Below are 17,792 nucleotides of genomic sequence, written 5' to 3'. Positions count from 1 at the left end.
AAGGCCTCTGCTATCTCGATCAACTTCATTTTACGGTCATTCAAAATCATTTTGTGGATTTTTTGATGTTTTCGTCGGTAACCACCTTTTTCGGGCGTCCACTGCGTTCACCTTCCTCCGTGCTCATTTCACCACGCTTGAATTTTGCATACCAATCAATTATTGTTGATTTCCCTGGGGCAGAGTCCGAAAACTCATTATAAAGCCAAGTTTTTGCTTCCACCGCATTTTTGCCCTTCATAAACAGTATTTTATCAAAACACGAAATTCCTTTTTTTCCATTTTTTTCACAATAACAAAAGTTGCTTCACAAAAGACGCTCTACCTCACAAACTAATTGACTTACAGACGTCAAACTTTGACACGAATCATTTGAAGGTTGGTATTATATAAAAATAATATGCATTTAATATTAGCGACACCATCTATGTGTCAGACCCGGGACTTATCAGCCAACCTGTTACACAGAAAAAAAATTTCACGAAAAATTTTCCAATTAAAATCTTAATTGAGTTTTAAAAAATATTCAATTAAAAATGTAATTGGATCAACAATTTTTTAAATTGAAATAAAAATCAATCACACAAATTAATAGTATCAATTAATTTTTTAATTGAGTGTCAATTAATTTTTTAATTGATACTATCATTTCTGTGATTGAAGTCATTTCAATTAAAAAATTAATTGGTTCAATGAATTTCGTGTGTAGTTGTTATTGATGTAGGTCGGATGGTATTGCAAAATGGGTCATATTGGACCACTTTTACGTATAGCCTCCATATAAACCGACCCCAAGATTTGGCTTACGGAGCCTCTTAGAGAAGCAAATTTCATCCGATCGGGTTAAATACCCATGCAAAAATTGTCCTATATCGGTCCAGAATCATATATTGCCCTCATATAAACCGATATCCAGATTTTGCATGCGGATTCTCTTGGAGCAGCAAAATTCATCCGAACCGGTTGAAATTTTGTACGTGGTTCGAGTATATGATCCTTAATATGCATGCAAAAATTTATCCATATCGGTTCATAATTATATATAGTCTTTATATAAACCGATTATCCCCAGAGCCTCTTGGTAGAGGAAATTTCTTCAAGAAGTAAATTTCATCCGATTCGGTGAAATTTTGTATATAGTCTATATAAACCATGCCAAAATTGGTCCATAGTTATATATAGTCCCCAGATAAACCGATCCCCAGATTTTACTTTTTTCTGGATAAGCAAATTTCATTTGATCTTGCTAAAATTTGGTACTAATCACTCCAAACTTGGTCTACTTAGGTTAATAACTGTATATAGTCCCCATATTTTACTTCTGGCTCTCTTTACCGCGCAAAAATTCATATCGGTTCGTAATTATTTATAGACTTCCCTATATATACCGATCAAGAACTGAATTATATAGGTATTTAATCTGCCTTTTTTGGCTAATATATACTCCGTATGCACTAACTTTCAATTTAGAAGACGATGTTAAGAAGTTCTAGGATACCTTGCCATCGGCAAATATTACCACAACCCAAGTAAGTCGATTGTGGATGACTGTCTTTAGTAGAAGTTTCTACGCAATCCATGGTGGAAGGTGCATAAGATTCGACATTGCGGAACTTACGGCCGTAAGAGAGAAGTTCACCACTGTGGTAACACAAGGGGCTGAATAGTCTAAGTGAGCCTGATATATCGGGCTGCCACCTAACCTAACCTACGGCCGTATACATTTTTTCAAATTAAATGTGGTCTTTCCCAGATATATTCTTTCTCGACAAGAAAAATTGGGTTTGAAATCCCATAACAATCTCAGTGCATTTCCCGATTCAAAAACCTCCTATACCTTCGTATGGGAGAAAAACGAAGAGTATAAATGAAGACATTCCATGAGAGTTTCATTGAACTCAATTTAAAACATTTCATATTTCTGTACTCTCAAAATATATCAGAGAATATTGAGAGTATATGGAGCTTGTCGGGTAGTTTAGAAGTACCATGAAGGTAATAAATATTTTTATCTTATCAGTTAATGGAACGATGCGATTCTTTATCTAAGGGGAAAATGAAGTAGCTCCAGAACTGCGGGGGGAGAAAATAAAAAAGACAAAAACAACTGCTACACAAATATTATAAGGTAGACGAGACTCTAGACTGTCATATCAACAGAAAGCCTAAAATACAAATACTCATACTTTTGTGTTAACGGAGTCTATAATCGCAAAAGCAATTGTTTAAACAAATACCCGCAGTTGAATGGGAATTGGTGAAGTGATTAAATCGGAACAAACGAGAAACGAATTATATTTAAAAGTTATAATATTTAGTTTTTTTTTCGTTGTGTAAGAAAATAAACAAAAAAATTTTGATATTTTCAAATTGATATTTTTTAATAAAATGTTTTAAACTTAAAACCAATATAATCGAATTTACAATACTAATAGAATAAAATACACAACAAAATGGTCAATATTTCGGGTCTTTGGGAAAAATTTGTTTACAAATTCTTTCAATATGCTCCCAGCATTACAGGTGTGTTTGAGTAAACTTTTGAGTGATAGTTTATAAATTTAAACTAATCAAATTGTCTTATCTAAATATGATACGTGTGAATTTTATATTATCGAAGTTTAAAGCAATATATATAAAAATTAATTTTTTATTTACAATTTTTTACAAAAGTGTGCCTAAGTTTCTTGCCATGTGGTTTGGTTTTTGGATATACAATTTCATCCTTTGTGGCTGAGCGAAATACCGATGTGGGCGTTATTGTCTATGGTCCCTTAATTTTGGGAGCTTGTTGGGGTTTTGTTGCTGCCTTAATAATGTTCCTGATAAAGTTCTTCCGTTCCCGCATAGTCTTTTGGCATATGTACATTTTATTAACAGCTGCTGTCCTTCATTTCATATCGAGTTGTTTTTATTTTTCAAACGAATTAGGTAAGTAAGAGATAAAAATAATATCACGACAAATTTTCCAATAATTTTTTTTTTAAATTTAAAAAATATACAACTAAAAAATCAAAACAAAAATCAATACATTTTGTAACGACCCTAGCTTTTTGGTATAAAAATATATGGTGTTTTTTTTGTAAAAATATATTTTATTGATTCAACCCATAATGTTATTTTTTCATGGGTAACATGTAAACATTTCCCGGAAAATATTTTTTTACTCGTCTAACTTATTCCACATTAAAAAGTAATATTTATCTATTGAAACATGTTTGAGGTGATCATAGTCATCTTTGGGAGCATTCCAGAGTCTCGCCGTCGCTGGCTAATTTTGTTGGGTTGTTATCGTAGACCTTATTTTCCATGTGGCCCCAAACGAAGAAGTACGAAATGTTGAATCTCAAGGGGTCGGCGACCAACTTCTCCGAGAGATAATATGGTCCCGAAACTTTTTTTTAGCCTTGTTGTTGTAGCCCCTGAAAATTGTGTGTGAAACAAATCAGGAAAATAAAAAAAAAACACAATTTATAAAAAATAAAGCCGGTTTCTCAATGTCTTGTTATTATCACATCGAAAAATCCCATACAAAAATTTTACTAACCGATGGTCTATTCTTCGGTTAAGTATTAATCGGAGGATTGAAAACAGGTAATTAGACAGTAAAGCTTTTACAGTCCAGAGTAATGTATATGTCAGGTCTGTAGGTTTTGCAGGACACGCCTCGAATGTCCAAACTTTTGGGGGATATCTAAAATTTCACTGTTCAGAAGAGAGAGGTGACTGCCTGGAGATGCCAGATCTTTCTGAGATTGCAACGACCTTTTCCCTATGGGCAGCGGTCTCTCCTCATACCGTGTTTGCCGTCCTTATTCCCTCATCACTGTCATCGTCGATCAAATGGGCATTGCATGTAATTCTTTCCTGAAATCAAACCGGATGGGTTTGGCTCAAGAATGTGATATGGTTTAGATGGTGTACCCTTCCGAACTTTATTAGGTCCTGGTGGGTGAGGAGGTTGCAGTGTTGCCACACCGTGAGCATTTTGGACTCATGCTGCAGATGATGATATGGTGTTTTAGACTGACATCCAGTAGAATCCGCAACGCAGTATTTTGCATCGTTTGAAGATTTCTCCATTTGGTATGGCCAACGGGGCCGCATAATCGATAAGGAGATGACCAATAGACTCATAGGTCTTTTGAATCGTCGCTATATCTTTCCCCCCAAGTGCTATTGCCAATGCCTTCAGGATCTTGTTTGTATTCCATTTCCGCATACTTTCCAAAAAAGAACAAACTATTAAACGTCATACCAATAACCTTCCTGCATGTGGGGATACTCTGGTCACGAATGTAGATAGCAAGCTCCACGTTCACTTCTTTGGCCCATGATATGAAAATGGTTGACAAATTCCTGCTGACAAAGAAATCTCTAAGTGCATGGAGGTAATCGTTCATCTCCACATCAAGCTCCTTTGATGTACCTACTTGATATAATTATGGACGCGTCATCCGCATAGGTTACCAGGTGGACATCTGAGTGTGGAAGAGGTTAGGTTAGGTTAGGTTGCAGCCCGATGTATCACGCTCACTTAGACTATTCAGTCCATTGTGATACCACATTAGTGAACTTCTCTCTGGAAGAGGAGCTCCTGCCACTTAAAAGTTAATAAGGATGGGGACAGTACACCGCCTTGAGCTACGTCTTGATTATACATCCTGTATTTTCTCTAAACTCTGTTTTTCCTCTGAACTCTATATAAGCCTGTCTGCTAGCCATATAGTTTGCCAACCATCTCCTAAGATTATGAGAGGAGAAAAGTTTCCATAATATTTCCCAAGAGGATGGTGTGTTTCACTGTACCAAACGCTTTAGACAAGTCGAATGCTTAGAGAATCGAATGTTTATGCGGCCACTTACTATTCAAACCCTCTGCAGCCATCGATGTGAACATTCTAGAACATTGGTAGAATATAGAGTGGAACGAAATACGGAATGGAACAAAATCGTGTCAGCCATTTTTGGTGCCGAGTCTTGTTGATACGTGTATAGTCTACGACGCAAATATTTATGTGCACTCGCTTCCAAAGCAAATTCAAAAATGACTCCCCTAAGTCCTCTAGTTTACCGGTCATCGACAGACACTTTTGCCAATATCACCATCTAATATGGAAAGCTACTTCGCTGGGTATTCGTATGCACAAATTCTCGAACGTGCGATCGGTTATGTAAATGGAGTAAATCTTTGTAAACTTGGACACTCTGATAACCGGACTCCTCTCAAAAGTAAACAATTGCCGTGATACGTTTGCTATATCTTATTATATGTTATAATTTAGTTCGCTATAATTTCGGCGTGTCCACTTCTGAGAGGCTTCACTGTCAATGTTTGCTGAAATAGCACACCTTATCTGCAATTTTTTAAGCTCACATACGATACAACTTGTTTTAGTTTAGATGAAACAAACAAGCAAGTTAAACTAGGGACTATCGCAACCACGGTTGCCAAAAATAATCAACCAAAATTTGGAGAAAATTTTACTAAAAATCTACCAAACAAAACAAATTATTTTGTCAAATTGTATTTCTATAAAAATTTTGTCAATATTTTATTTCTTAGAAAATTTGTCATAGTTTTATTCCTATAGTAAATTTTGTCAAATTTGTATTTCTGTAGAAAATTGGGCCAACATTTTTGTTTCTATAGAAAATATTGTCAAAATTTTATTTCTATAGAAAATTTTGTCAAAATTTTATTTCTATCGAAAATTTTGTCAAAATTTTATTTCTATAGAAAATTTTGTCAAACTTTTATATATATCGAAAATTTTTTCAAAATTTTATTTCTATAGAAAAATTTGTCAAAATTTTATTTCTATCGAAAATTTTTTCAAAATTTTATTTCTATAGAAAAATTTGTCAAAAATTTATTTCTATAGAACATTTTGTGAAAATATTTTTTCCATAGAAAATTTTGTCAACATTTTACTTCTACAGAAAATTTTGTCAATTTTTTTTTTCTATTTTCTATGGAAATATTTTGTCAAAATTTTATTTCTATAGAAAGTCAAAATTTTATTTCTATATAAAATTTTATCAACATTTTATCTCTATAAAAATTTTGTCAACATTTTATTTCTATAAAAATTTTTGTCAACTTTTTATTTCTATAGAAAATTTTGTCAAAATGTTATTTCTATAGGAAATTTTTTCAACATTTTACTTCTATAGAAAATTTTGTCAATTTTTTTCTATTTTCTATGGAAATATTTTGTCAAAATTTTATTTCTATAGAAAGTCAAAACTTTATTTTTATAGAAAATTTTGTGAAAATATTATTTCCATAGACAATTTTGTCAACATTTTACTTCTATAGAAAATTTTGTCAATTTTTTTCTATTTTCTATGGAAATATTTTCTCAAAATTTTATTTCTATAGAAAGTCAAAATTTCATTTCTATAGAAAGTCAAAATTTTATCTCTATAAAAAATTTTGTCAACATTTTATTTCTATAAATAATTTTGTCAACATTTTATTTCTATAGAAAATTTTGTCAACATTTTATTTCTATAGAAATTTTTTTTCACAATTTTATTTCTATAGAAAAATTTGTTAAAAATTTATTTCTATAGAAAAGTTTGTCAAAAAATTATTTCTATAGAAAATTTTGTGAAAATATTATTTCCATAGAAAATTTTGTCATTATTTTACTTCTATAGAAAATTTTGTCAATTTTTTTCTATTTTCTATGGAAATATTTTGTCAAAATTTTATTTCTACAGAAAGTCAAAATTTTATTTCTATAGAAAATTTTGTCAACATTTTATCTCTATAAAAAATTTTGTCAACATTTTATTTCTATAAAAAATGTTGTCAACATTTTATTTCTATAGAAAATGTCAAAATTTTATTTCTATAGAAAAATTTTTCAAAATTTTATTTCTATAGAAAAATTTGTCAAAAAATTATTTCTACACACATATTTTATTTCTATAGAAAAATTTGTTAAAAATTTATTTATATAGAAAAATTTGTCAAAAAATTATTTCTATAGAAAATTTTGTGAAAATATTATTTCCATAGAAAATTTTGTCAACATTTTACTTCTATAGAAAATTTTGTCAATTTTTTTCTATTTTCTATGGAAATATTTTGTCGAAATTTTATTTCTATAGAAAGTCAAAATTTTATTTCTATATAAAAATTTGTCAACATTTTATCTCTATAAAAAATTTTGTCAACATTTTATTTCTATAAAAAATTTTGTCAACATTTTATTTCTATAGAAAAATTTTTCAAAATTTTATTTCTATAGAAAAATTTGTCAAAAAATTATTTCTTCAGAAAATTTTGTCAAAATATCATTTCCATAAAACATTTTGTCAACATTTTATCTCTATAAAAAATTTTGACAACATTTTATTTCTATAGAAAATTTTGTCAAAATTTTATTTCTATAGAAAGTCAAAATTGTATTTCTATAGAAAATTTTGTCAACATTTTATCTCTATAAAAAATTTTGTCAACATTTTATTTCTATAAAAAGTTTTGTACATCTTACTTGGAGAGGTATTTTTTGTAAAATCTCCCAAAACATAAAGAATTCTAACAATGTACCAAAAAGTAAAAAATCTGCCATTTTTGGTAGAATTCTACCAACTGTGGCAACCGTGATCGCAACCCAATAATAAAAATTAATTTAAGAACTCGTATAGCTTTTAAAACATCACCCTTTATATAGTCTTTGCCTTGTTTCCTAAAATTACCCATAGTAAAATATCTATCAATTTCTTGGTTCATTTTATGTCGACTTCAAAATCGACTTTTGTTTTGTTTTTGCAACTCGATTTTGAAATCTAAAATATATAACAGCAGAGGCCGACCGCTGTTTTTAGCAAACTTTTTTAAATCTGTGTACTCTACATAATCTTAATTATTAAGTGATAGTTTTGTTCAGTGTAAGCAAAAACAAATTCGAATTGTATCCCTATATTGATAAGGCACTTAAAAGTGATTACGATGCTCTTATTCTTAAGAATTGGGTTTAAAATTAAACAGTAGATATTCTTCTTAACACCCCATATTTATATCGTATAGACAATGATTCATTTTTAATGACTTAAGTGTCGATAGACCTATTTTCCTTAACATCGAAATAGCAAAGAGATCAAAGACCGGCAATTGTAGGGGAAATAAGCAATGAACTCCAAAAATTTCATATATCAAAGTACGATATTTTCAAATCGATTTTAATCAAATTGTTTTATTTCAAGTACCTATCAAAATTAAAAGAAAATATTTTGATGTTGGTATCTATAATACTTTCATTCTATGTTCTTTCGCCTTTTTTTATTCGGTGTCTTCAATTAGCGATAGCACGCAATTAGCTACTCTATATAACCCTCATAGTATCTGTAGGTATTCAAATATTTATAATTCATTCCTTATGCGGAAACATTAGACTAACTAAGTCACTAGTTGACAGCAACCAAAGATAAGACTTATTTTAAGGCTATATGACTAAGTATTTGTCTACCACTTTTGACTAGAAAAAAAAAATACAATGCAATAAAATAATACCAAAAGTTATTTTGAAATATTTCAAATTATTATACAACTTTTTATGAAAAATAAAAGTAAATAGGTACTTAATTTTTGCCTAGATTGGTGCATATCGACAACTTTTTTTTAAATAGAATGCTTTATTTCCATAGAAAAAGGTGGTGCAATGTGATTGAGTTAAACCTAGAATCGGGTGACACTCAGTGATAAGAGAGAAGTTCTCCCCTATGGTATCACAATAGTCTAGCGCGTGAAATAAGCTGTCCTACACCTTACTATGTATTTCAATGGAATCAATTCGGATATCCAGGCATACTTCGATGGATAGTGGATACTTCACATTTGTGCTATGAGCATAATCCAGCAGGGTGATGCCAGGGTTTTCCAAGCGTTTAATTTGTTCGGTTAAATATTAAATATAGATTACAATGTCGCCTATGTCTAAAAATCGACTTTTCTTTAATTTGAAAAAATCAGTCCTACATATGCAATTTTAGTTCGTCCAAAATTTAATTTAACCTATGTATTATATTCTTTTTCTTTCAGATAATGTTGGAGCTTTCATATCCTACCTTGGTCATAGTTTGACATTCCTAGCCGGATTAAGTTTCTTGCACACAATACTGGGAAAAGGCAGCCGAGCCATATTCTTGGCTATGGCCTTTAGTTTCTATATCCTTGGAATGGCTTCGGCTGTTAGCTTGATTGGATCATCATATTACAAAAATATGCAAGAGAATAGCACCGCAACAGCAGAGGAACTTGCACATGGAATTTATGTTGATTTCGCTGGTGTTTACCTTTCCATGGCGGCTGTCGTTTTAGTACTACTAGCCGGTATTGTTATCCTAAGCTATTTTGGTACAACTGACTGTGAAAATAGTATGGACAATGATTTGAGAATAGCCAATTCGAATGGTTCGATATTTGATAAAAGAGAAGAGGTTATCAAGCGTATAGAATTCTTCTATGTAACCAAAAATCAACAATGGAATGTCACTCTACTACTACTCTTCACAGAAGCCATACATTTTTCCTTGTTCATCTATTTCTCATTTTGGTTTTCGTTGAACTCGGCAATACGTGTAACAGATATAGCCCATATAGATGTTATGTTTTGGGTGGTATATGCTGGAAGTGTTATTGTTATCCTGGGCCTTATATTCTGTTCCGTCAAAGTCACTTATGTGGCCAATCAGCTGTGTATGATAGTATTGACGATTTTAAGTATGATCATTTGTAATTCGGTTAAGACTACAGTACCATTTTGGATTCTACTCTTCTTCTTTGGTATGTCATATTCCAATTTACAAATACTGCTTGTGGAAGTAGCTCATTTCCGTTATCTAGAACTTGTGATATATGCGTCATACCTCTTGAAATTATTGTCAACGGCAGTCATTTATTATTATTTTGTTGCCAATTCTAAAAATTCCTATTTTTATTCAACGGATATTAGCACTTTAATGTCCGAGGGATTTGTTTACATTATAATAGGTTCTCTATTGGCTTTGGTGGTTGGTATGAAAGTACCACGTACCCATCGTACTTCTCTATTTGAAATTCAATATGGCTTATTGGGTATTATCTTCCAGAAGCATCAAATCGAACAATTGAATGTAAGATGTTTAAATGATGGTACAATACCCACAATTAGTAGACCAGCTGTACAGTAGACAAATGTCGCATGTGTAATCTTGTTAATTTAAGTATTTATTATATTTAAATATGTTATTATTTTTAATTAAATATATGAGAATTTATTATATACAAAAAGTTATGTTTTTAATATTTATATGATGGAGGTATAAGTGTGAAATTATTTGCAAGACATCCAGCTTTTTGGTTAACAAAATTGCACGCACCATTGATAATGTTGAAATTCTAAAGCGATCTGCTATCAGTCAGTCAGGAATTTTATAATCACACTACAAACCATCTAGTTGATACTTGCTATATGTTTTTTCTGGAATCGAAATCCTTTGTTCATTAAATTTAAATGAATTAAAAACGTCAGCATCTTGTAACCCATTTAATCTTATTGGGTTGAAAACTGGTATATGTTGAATTTAAAATCACTAAAAATGTATGTGTGTCTAGTACATATTTTACGGATTTAAGGTGGGTATTAAGTTCGAGTTTAGCCGCTAAAATCGTTAAAGTGAAAACGAAATCAGTAAAAAACGGCATAAAATTATACATATTTGATGCAAATTTTATTATAACTTGATGGGGAATACCCCAAAGCAAATTTTCACAAAGTTTGTATTCCTTAAGGTGGATTAATTAAGAAAATTAATCGTGAAAAAATGGCGATTTAAGCGGCTAAACTCGAACTTAATACCCACCTTTAAGGTGAGTATTAAGTTCGAGTTTAGCCGCTAAAATCGCTAAAGTGAAAACTAAATCAGTAAGAAAACTGCATGAAATTATACATATTTGTTGCAAATTTTATTATAACTTGATGGGGAAAAGCCAAAAATAAATTTTCACAAAGTTTGTATTCCTTAAAATGGATTATTAAAGAAAAGTAATCGTGAAAAAATGACGTTTTTAGCGGCTAAACTCGATCTTAATACCCACCTTTAGCCGCTAAAATCGTCATTTTTCACGATTACTTTTCTTTAATATCCCATTTTAAGGAATACAAACTTTGTGAAAATTTGCTTTGGGCTATTCCCCATCAAGTTATAATGAAATCTGCAACAAATATGTATAATTTTATGCCTTGTTTTTACTGAATTAGTTTTCATTTTAGTGAAAAAATGACTAAAAACGTAATTTTTCACGATTACTTTTCTTTTATAATCCACTTTAAGGAATACAAACTTTGTGAAAATTTGCTTTGGGCTATTCCCCATCAAGTTATAATATCCACTTTTCCAAGTTTTTCGACTACATCACTTTGAGATGTTTGATACAGGATCGGAGCACTCCATGTATAAACACCGACAACAGTTTTGCGATCTATATATATAGAAATCTTGTTCCCTACTAAGTAGGGAGTAGTTTTATATTCATGTCGTTTTTTTACTATTACTTATTTTTAATTTTTTAAATTAATAATTAATAAAATAAAATTTTTTACTATATATATTTTTTGTAATTTTAATATTTTTTAATTGTTTTAATTATTGTGTATCCGATTGTTTCAAGTTCTGTTAGTCAGTTATTAATTCTATTTATGTTCCTTTTTCTAGTTTTTAAGCTCAAGTACTTTTTTCTATAATTTATCATTCTTGTTGTTGTTTTTGATTTCAGCTTAAAACCATGCATTGACTAAACTACAAGTGTAGCTTAACCAACAGAGGAAAATAATGTTTGTCAAATTTATTTGGGCAAAGCCCTATAGACTGCAAGATGGTTGGATGGACGCACGTTTCGGAATTACCACATTCCTCATCAGCATCCTCTACTTACAGCAAAACTATCAACCAATTATCAGAATAAATTCAGGCAGTTTATTAAACCCAACAATGAACCACACTTGAAACTTCCGAAAAAAAGTTTTACTTGATCAGGGATGGAAAATGCAGTACTATAGTACTTTTTTCAATACTTTTTCATCCTAGTCAGTACCGTAATACCCCCGCAAATGATTTAGTACCTTTTGTTAGACATTTTTTAGCCGATATCAGATTTATGGTACAATAGTTTTGACAAAATATTTTAATATTTTGAGAAGGTCTTTAACAAAATTCGCTAATAGTCTTTTACAAATTTGGCAAAACAGACAAGTTCATGCGGAAACAAAATCTCGATTTTGTAAAAGCCATAGTAAAAAACACGATTTTATTGAATTTAAAGAATGTTTTAGTTTAAAAAGCATGTGATTCTATATTACGCTTCCACACGAACACTTTCTAGATAAGAAGTCATTGATCGCGTACTAAAATAATGCGAACCATTACAGTCACCGTCGAAACTTGAGACAAAAAAAAAATCTACCAACATTTGGAGCAAATCTTACCAAAAACTACCAAAAAATATTGTATTGCAAAAAATTATTTTTTCAGAAAACTTTTATTTGTATAGAAATTTTTATCAAAATTTTATTTCTATAGAAAATTTTGTCAAATTTTATTTTTATAAAAAATGTTTTAAAAATTTTATTTCTGACGAAAATTTAATCAAAATTTTATTTCTAAAGAATATTTTGTCAAAATTTTATTTCTAAAGAATATTTTGTCAAAATTTTATTTCTATAGAAAATTTTGTCAAAATTTTATTTTTATAGAAAATTTGGTCAAAATTTTATTTGTATGGAAAATTTGGTCAAAATTTGATTTTTATGGAAAATTTGGTCAAAATTTAATTTTTATGGAAAATTTGGTAAAAATTTTATATCTATAGAAAATTTAGTCAAAATTTTATTTCTGATGAAAATTTTATTCTATAGAAAAATTTGTCAAAATTTCATTTCCATAGAATATTTTGTCAAAATGTTATTTTTATAGAAAATGTTGTCAATAGTTTATTTCTATAGAAAAAATTGTCAAAATTTTATTTCCATAGAATATTTTGTCAAAATTTTATTTCTATGTAAAATTTTGTCAAAATTTTATTTCTATAGAAAATTTCGTCAAATTTTTATTTCAATAGATTTTTTTTATTTATATATTTACAGAAAATTTATGAAGTAACATGATTTCTACTAATCTACCAAACAGTAGAATTCTATTAACTCAGGCAACCGTGATTACAATACTACAGTAGTCTTTGTAAGCGGATATAAAACTACAAAAATATTTAAAATTGAGGAGTGACAAACTTTTATTTATATTTAAAATTCAGTCCAAGGGAGCTCTTGACAATAATCTTCCAATGGAATTTTTGTTGAAATTTAGTGAAAAGTACTTTTTCGCTCAAAAAAATACCTTTTTAGTACTTTCGTAAAAATTGTATTTTCCATCCCTGTACTTGATAGGCGGCTTATGCCGAAATAAATTCGTACAAACATATCTCTTTTCCTTTGCCACCGTCAAATCATCGATTTGAGTGCAGTTGGCTGGGTTTATTTTGAGCATGTTTCGTCTTTTTTGATTCTTTTTGTTTTGTTATTATTGGTTCATTAATCATTGTTGTTGTTTTTGATTTCAGCTTAAAACCATGCATTGACTAAACTACAAGTATAGCTTAACCAACAGAGGAAAAGAATGTTTGTCAAATTTATTTGGGCAAAGCCCTATAGACTGCAAGATGGTTGGATGGACGCACGTTTATAATTCTTGTTAAGTTTTTGTAGATTTGGAATCCAATTTGGCCAATGTCGACTACCCTACGGGAAATTGGTGCAAATTGCCACAGACTGACCCATTACAGAACTGGTACCTGTGCTCCAGTTAGTTGCAATTTTTAAATAGTCGTAATTTATTTATTTCCACTCTCGCTTGATATTAAAATCTTACATCCATTAAGATTTTAATATCAAGCATTTTCACATTTTGTGAAATAAAATTATCAGAATAACCTATTATTCGCCATATTTCAAAAGTTCTTTGTTTCATTTCGGGTTCGATTGCGATGCCCAATTTGAAGAGATTTATAAGATTTTGTACGAGACTGGTTCCTGAGGACCTGTCTATGGGGTGCTCCTGCTAAATTGTCCCAAGACGTGTCCTTTGGGATGAGTCCAAGACGCGTCCTAAAATGTAAATTTACCCCGTCAATGACAAACCCATGTTAAAGTGGCCGGTCTCTTACATACGTTTTGACCAGAACTGGGACTGGTCCATACACACCAGGGTCTAGTCCTGTACCGGTTTTGTGGTTGATCCATTTCCCGTAGGGTAGCTACAAAAAGTATAAAAAATACGTATATCTCTGAGACAGGATTTTCCTCAGTTTTGTTCCGTTACAAGTACTTAATTAGTAATCTTACAACTCGGTCATCCTGTACTATCACTGTCCTCAGTGATCGTGGCTCTCTGCCACAGAACTAACAAATCAATCATTGCTCAATGCTGCTCAACCTGGCAATGCCCAGGAAACAACCAAAGCAATCATCGATCATTGTGTATTACAGTTACAGAGCCTGGCAACAATCAGTGGAAAAATATACGGAAACTATTGCTCAATGTGAAATACTAACACAGAGCCGCTCAACCTTGGAGCCACCGTGGTGCAATGGTTAGCATGCCCGCCTTGCATACACAAGGTCGTGGATTCGATTCCTGCTTCGACCGAGCACCAAAAACGTTTTTCAGCGGTGGATTATCCCACCTCAGTAATTATCCCACCTCAGTAATACTGGTTTTCACTGCAATGTGGAACGCCGTTCGGACTCGGCTATAAAAAGGAGGTCCCTTGTTATTGAGCTTAACATGGAATCGGGCAGCTCTCAGTGATAAGAGAGAAGTTCACCAAAGTGGTATCACAATGGACTGAATAGTCTAAGTGAGTCTGATACACCTAACCTAACTTTGTAACAGCCAGGGAAAGAATCCACAAACCAATCAAAACTTTCTGCATCTTCACAAGCAATTTACACGGTACGTGGTTAGGTCTAGGACAAATATTTTTCTCTGGATTCTTTATTTGAATATTCAACTCTACAACGGTGGTTTACCTCTATTGGGACGTGCAACTCACAAAACACTCTCCATATATCTCCAATGCACCAAATTTTCCTCTCATATAATTATAAAATTTTTGTAATGTTATCTGGTAATCTTCAGTATTTTTACAGGTGTACTACGGTCCCAGTATAGAAAACTGTCTTCTAAAGGCACTACTGGTTCTTCGATCACAATAAAGTTTAGGGTTCCTAAAAATTAATTTCATTTTATCTTCAAAATTTTATTTTCTAAAAGCAATTATTTACCCAATTTCTTTAGAAATCCATTTAATGTATGCTCATTCCTTACAGTGGCTGCCAAATACATTTGTACGGCATTCTCTTTCAATTTGAAAACATAATCTATGGCAAATGATAAATCTTCGAAACAAGTGTCATCGTAAACCACGTCAGATGCTAGCAATACATCAGGTTTTAAAGTGCAAACTTCTTTAATGTCATTGATACAGTTCCAAGGCACTACCGAACATTGTAAAAATTTATCATTCCAAATATATTTCCTAGGTTCTTCAGCCATCTCTTTGGCTGTAGGGAAATTTCTTTTTATGCTTTCACACATTAACTCTACACATTGAGGGCTACCATCACTTAATAGCAAATCCCTTGTTTCACACATTTTGTATAGAATAAAACCACACAGACCTGTACCAGCTCCTAATTCCAGAATTGATTTGTTTCTTATCAAATCTTGATGATGTAGCATAAAGTCAGCTAAAGCCAAGGATGCTTGCCAACTACATAAGCCTGTGGTTCCGTCTGCCACAAAACTTTTCGATTCTCGGAGGGTAAATTGATCTTCTTCATTGAGTATATAATGTTTAAAGGCATATTTCTGGGTGCTATCTTGAGCTACACTTTGTTGAATTTGGCAATAGCTTTCATATATCGCATCATGAACTTCGGTGGTGCTTTCTTCCAGAAAAACTATCAGTTTTTTGAAGAAATTTAATTGGTATCCAATTTTTATGGGCAGTTGTTGGTTTAGCGTGGAATTGTATGTGGAGTCGACCAATTCCTTCTGTTGATCCCATGATAAATTTTTGGGGAATTCCTACGATATAAAAATGCAACTGAAGCAGATTTTCAAGCAAATATATGGGCAGTAACATACCTTCCAATCTATGCAATGTAAAGGATAACAACACAGATATTGCTTTTGCAATTTTGTTAAGAATGTGCTAAAATCTTCAGAGCATTTTTTGGGCATTGTGAATACAATCTCGTGAAAGGAAGAGCTAGACAACAACATTGCCAAATGGAAACCACTTATTAAATTGTGTATCATGCAACGATCATGCTTCAGGTACACTTTCGGCAGCCATCACAACGAAGTTTTTCTTTACAATCAACAAACGTTGCCATAAAAAGTAAACAAAGCAAAACACAGCTGTTATGGAAGTGTTCATAATGAGGCCGTTTTTACACACAAATTCAAAAAGACACAATCACAATAGTGACTATTGTAACTGTTATTTTGAGTTATCTAAATAGAAATAAATGAACTTATCCTACTTCACTGAACTGCGAATTATTGAAGCCTTTCGTATAGAACGATTTGTATAACAAGAAGGTAAATATTTGAACTCATGGTTTGTTAAAATTATTGATATTTTAAGTGCAGCATTTATCACAGTAGTGGTATCGGGACGTGTCCTTTGAAATGATTTCAAGTTGTGTCCTCAAGTGTAAACTAACCCCGTCAATGACAAACCCATGTTAAAGTGACCATCCATCCCATACCTTTTTGACCAAAACTGGAGCAGGTCATATACACTAGGGACTAGGCCTGTAACGGTCCTGGGATAGAGCCATTTTCTTTACCATACATATATGATAACATCTATATTTGAAATATCTAGTTTAAAGTTTCACGTATGGGATACCAATGACCATGAAACAAACATAATGCATGTTATAAAGTATATCCAAGTGGTTGCACACGTGTCTTCTTTCCGAGATGGATGTAACGAGTATGCTATTTAGCCTCGATCAGCCATAGAGACGCTTGTAATTTTATGCTAACATAGGCTATTAGTCCCTTGTGATACAACTGATGATGATCAATTCGACGAATTTGAAAGTAACGATGCGGAACCTTTTTTTCCTAACCAAGTGGGGTCGACGGGAAAGTCTTAATTTTCTTCTGAGCGTTGCAAACGTTGGTGTCAGCACTATTGGGTATTGGAAGTATTATTGGAGGTTAATATCGTCTGGTTATATATTTCTTCTTATACATTTATGAAGTTAATAACATTTAGCAATAAACTATTCCCGGACGATATCATTTTGTTACCATACTGTGTTGGTCAGTTATCAATATCATTTGCACCCATCTCGGCTGGTAAGAAATCAATATCGCAGGGGTTGGGAGCACGGTTGCCACTAGAGCCAAAAATAATCTAGCAAAATTTTCTGCAAATGTTACCAAAAAACTACCAAACGAAAAAAAAAAATTAACAACAAAAACATTTAATTTTAAATTTTATTTCTATAGAAAATTTTGCCAAATTTTATTTCTATAGAAAATTTTGCCAAAATTTTATTTCTATAGATTTTTATACCCTTCACCACTACTGTGGTACAGGGTATAATAAGTTTGTGCATTTGTATGTAACGCCAAGAAGGAAAAGTCTGAGACCCATCGTTTAGTATACCGATCGGCTTAGAATTAAATTCTGAGTCAATTTAACGATGTCCGTTTGCCTG

General features: G+C 31.6%; 2 protein-coding genes and 1 long non-coding RNA gene across 4 annotated transcripts; 1 reads left to right on the top strand and 2 right to left on the bottom strand.

The window, feature by feature from the left end:
- Positions 1 to 2,152: 2,152 nt before the first annotated feature.
- Positions 2,153 to 10,285, top strand: LOC142228532 (uncharacterized). The gene is made up of 4 exons (XM_075298986.1): positions 2,153 to 2,333; positions 2,436 to 2,523; positions 2,674 to 2,931; positions 9,056 to 10,285. Exons 2-4 carry the CDS (start codon positions 2,454 to 2,456, stop codon positions 10,183 to 10,185), a joined length of 1,458 nt encoding a protein of 485 aa, XP_075155101.1. The 5' UTR covers positions 2,153 to 2,333; positions 2,436 to 2,453; the 3' UTR covers positions 10,186 to 10,285.
- On the bottom strand, positions 2,355 to 5,434 carry LOC142228535 (uncharacterized). 2 transcript variants are annotated; one of them, XR_012720198.1, is made up of 3 exons: positions 4,434 to 5,434; positions 3,548 to 4,359; positions 2,355 to 3,422 (listed from the first exon to the last, which is right to left on the bottom strand). It is a non-coding gene; the product is annotated as an uncharacterized LOC142228535 (long non-coding RNA). The 2 variants fall into 2 exon arrangements; XR_012720197.1 differs by having other exon boundaries at positions 3,548 to 5,434.
- A 4,739-nt stretch (positions 10,286 to 15,024) lies between the features above and the next one.
- LOC142228534 (protein-lysine N-methyltransferase EEF2KMT) lies at positions 15,025 to 16,447 on the bottom strand. Its single transcript, XM_075298988.1, has 3 exons — positions 16,198 to 16,447; positions 15,333 to 16,137; positions 15,025 to 15,275 (listed from the first exon to the last, which is right to left on the bottom strand). The coding sequence occupies exons 1-3, from the start codon at positions 16,369 to 16,371 to the stop codon at positions 15,169 to 15,171; spliced, it is 1,086 nt and encodes a 361-aa protein (XP_075155103.1). The 5' UTR covers positions 16,372 to 16,447; the 3' UTR covers positions 15,025 to 15,168.
- Positions 16,448 to 17,792: the final 1,345 nt, after the last annotated feature.

This window comes from Haematobia irritans, chromosome 3 (genome assembly GCF_050003625.1).
Source record: "Haematobia irritans isolate KBUSLIRL chromosome 3, ASM5000362v1, whole genome shotgun sequence".
In the NCBI taxonomy this organism is placed as follows: Eukaryota; Metazoa; Arthropoda; class Insecta; order Diptera; family Muscidae; genus Haematobia; species Haematobia irritans.
Note: the sequence above shows the minus strand (reverse complement) of the source record. Positions and strands in the feature narration are given on the sequence as shown.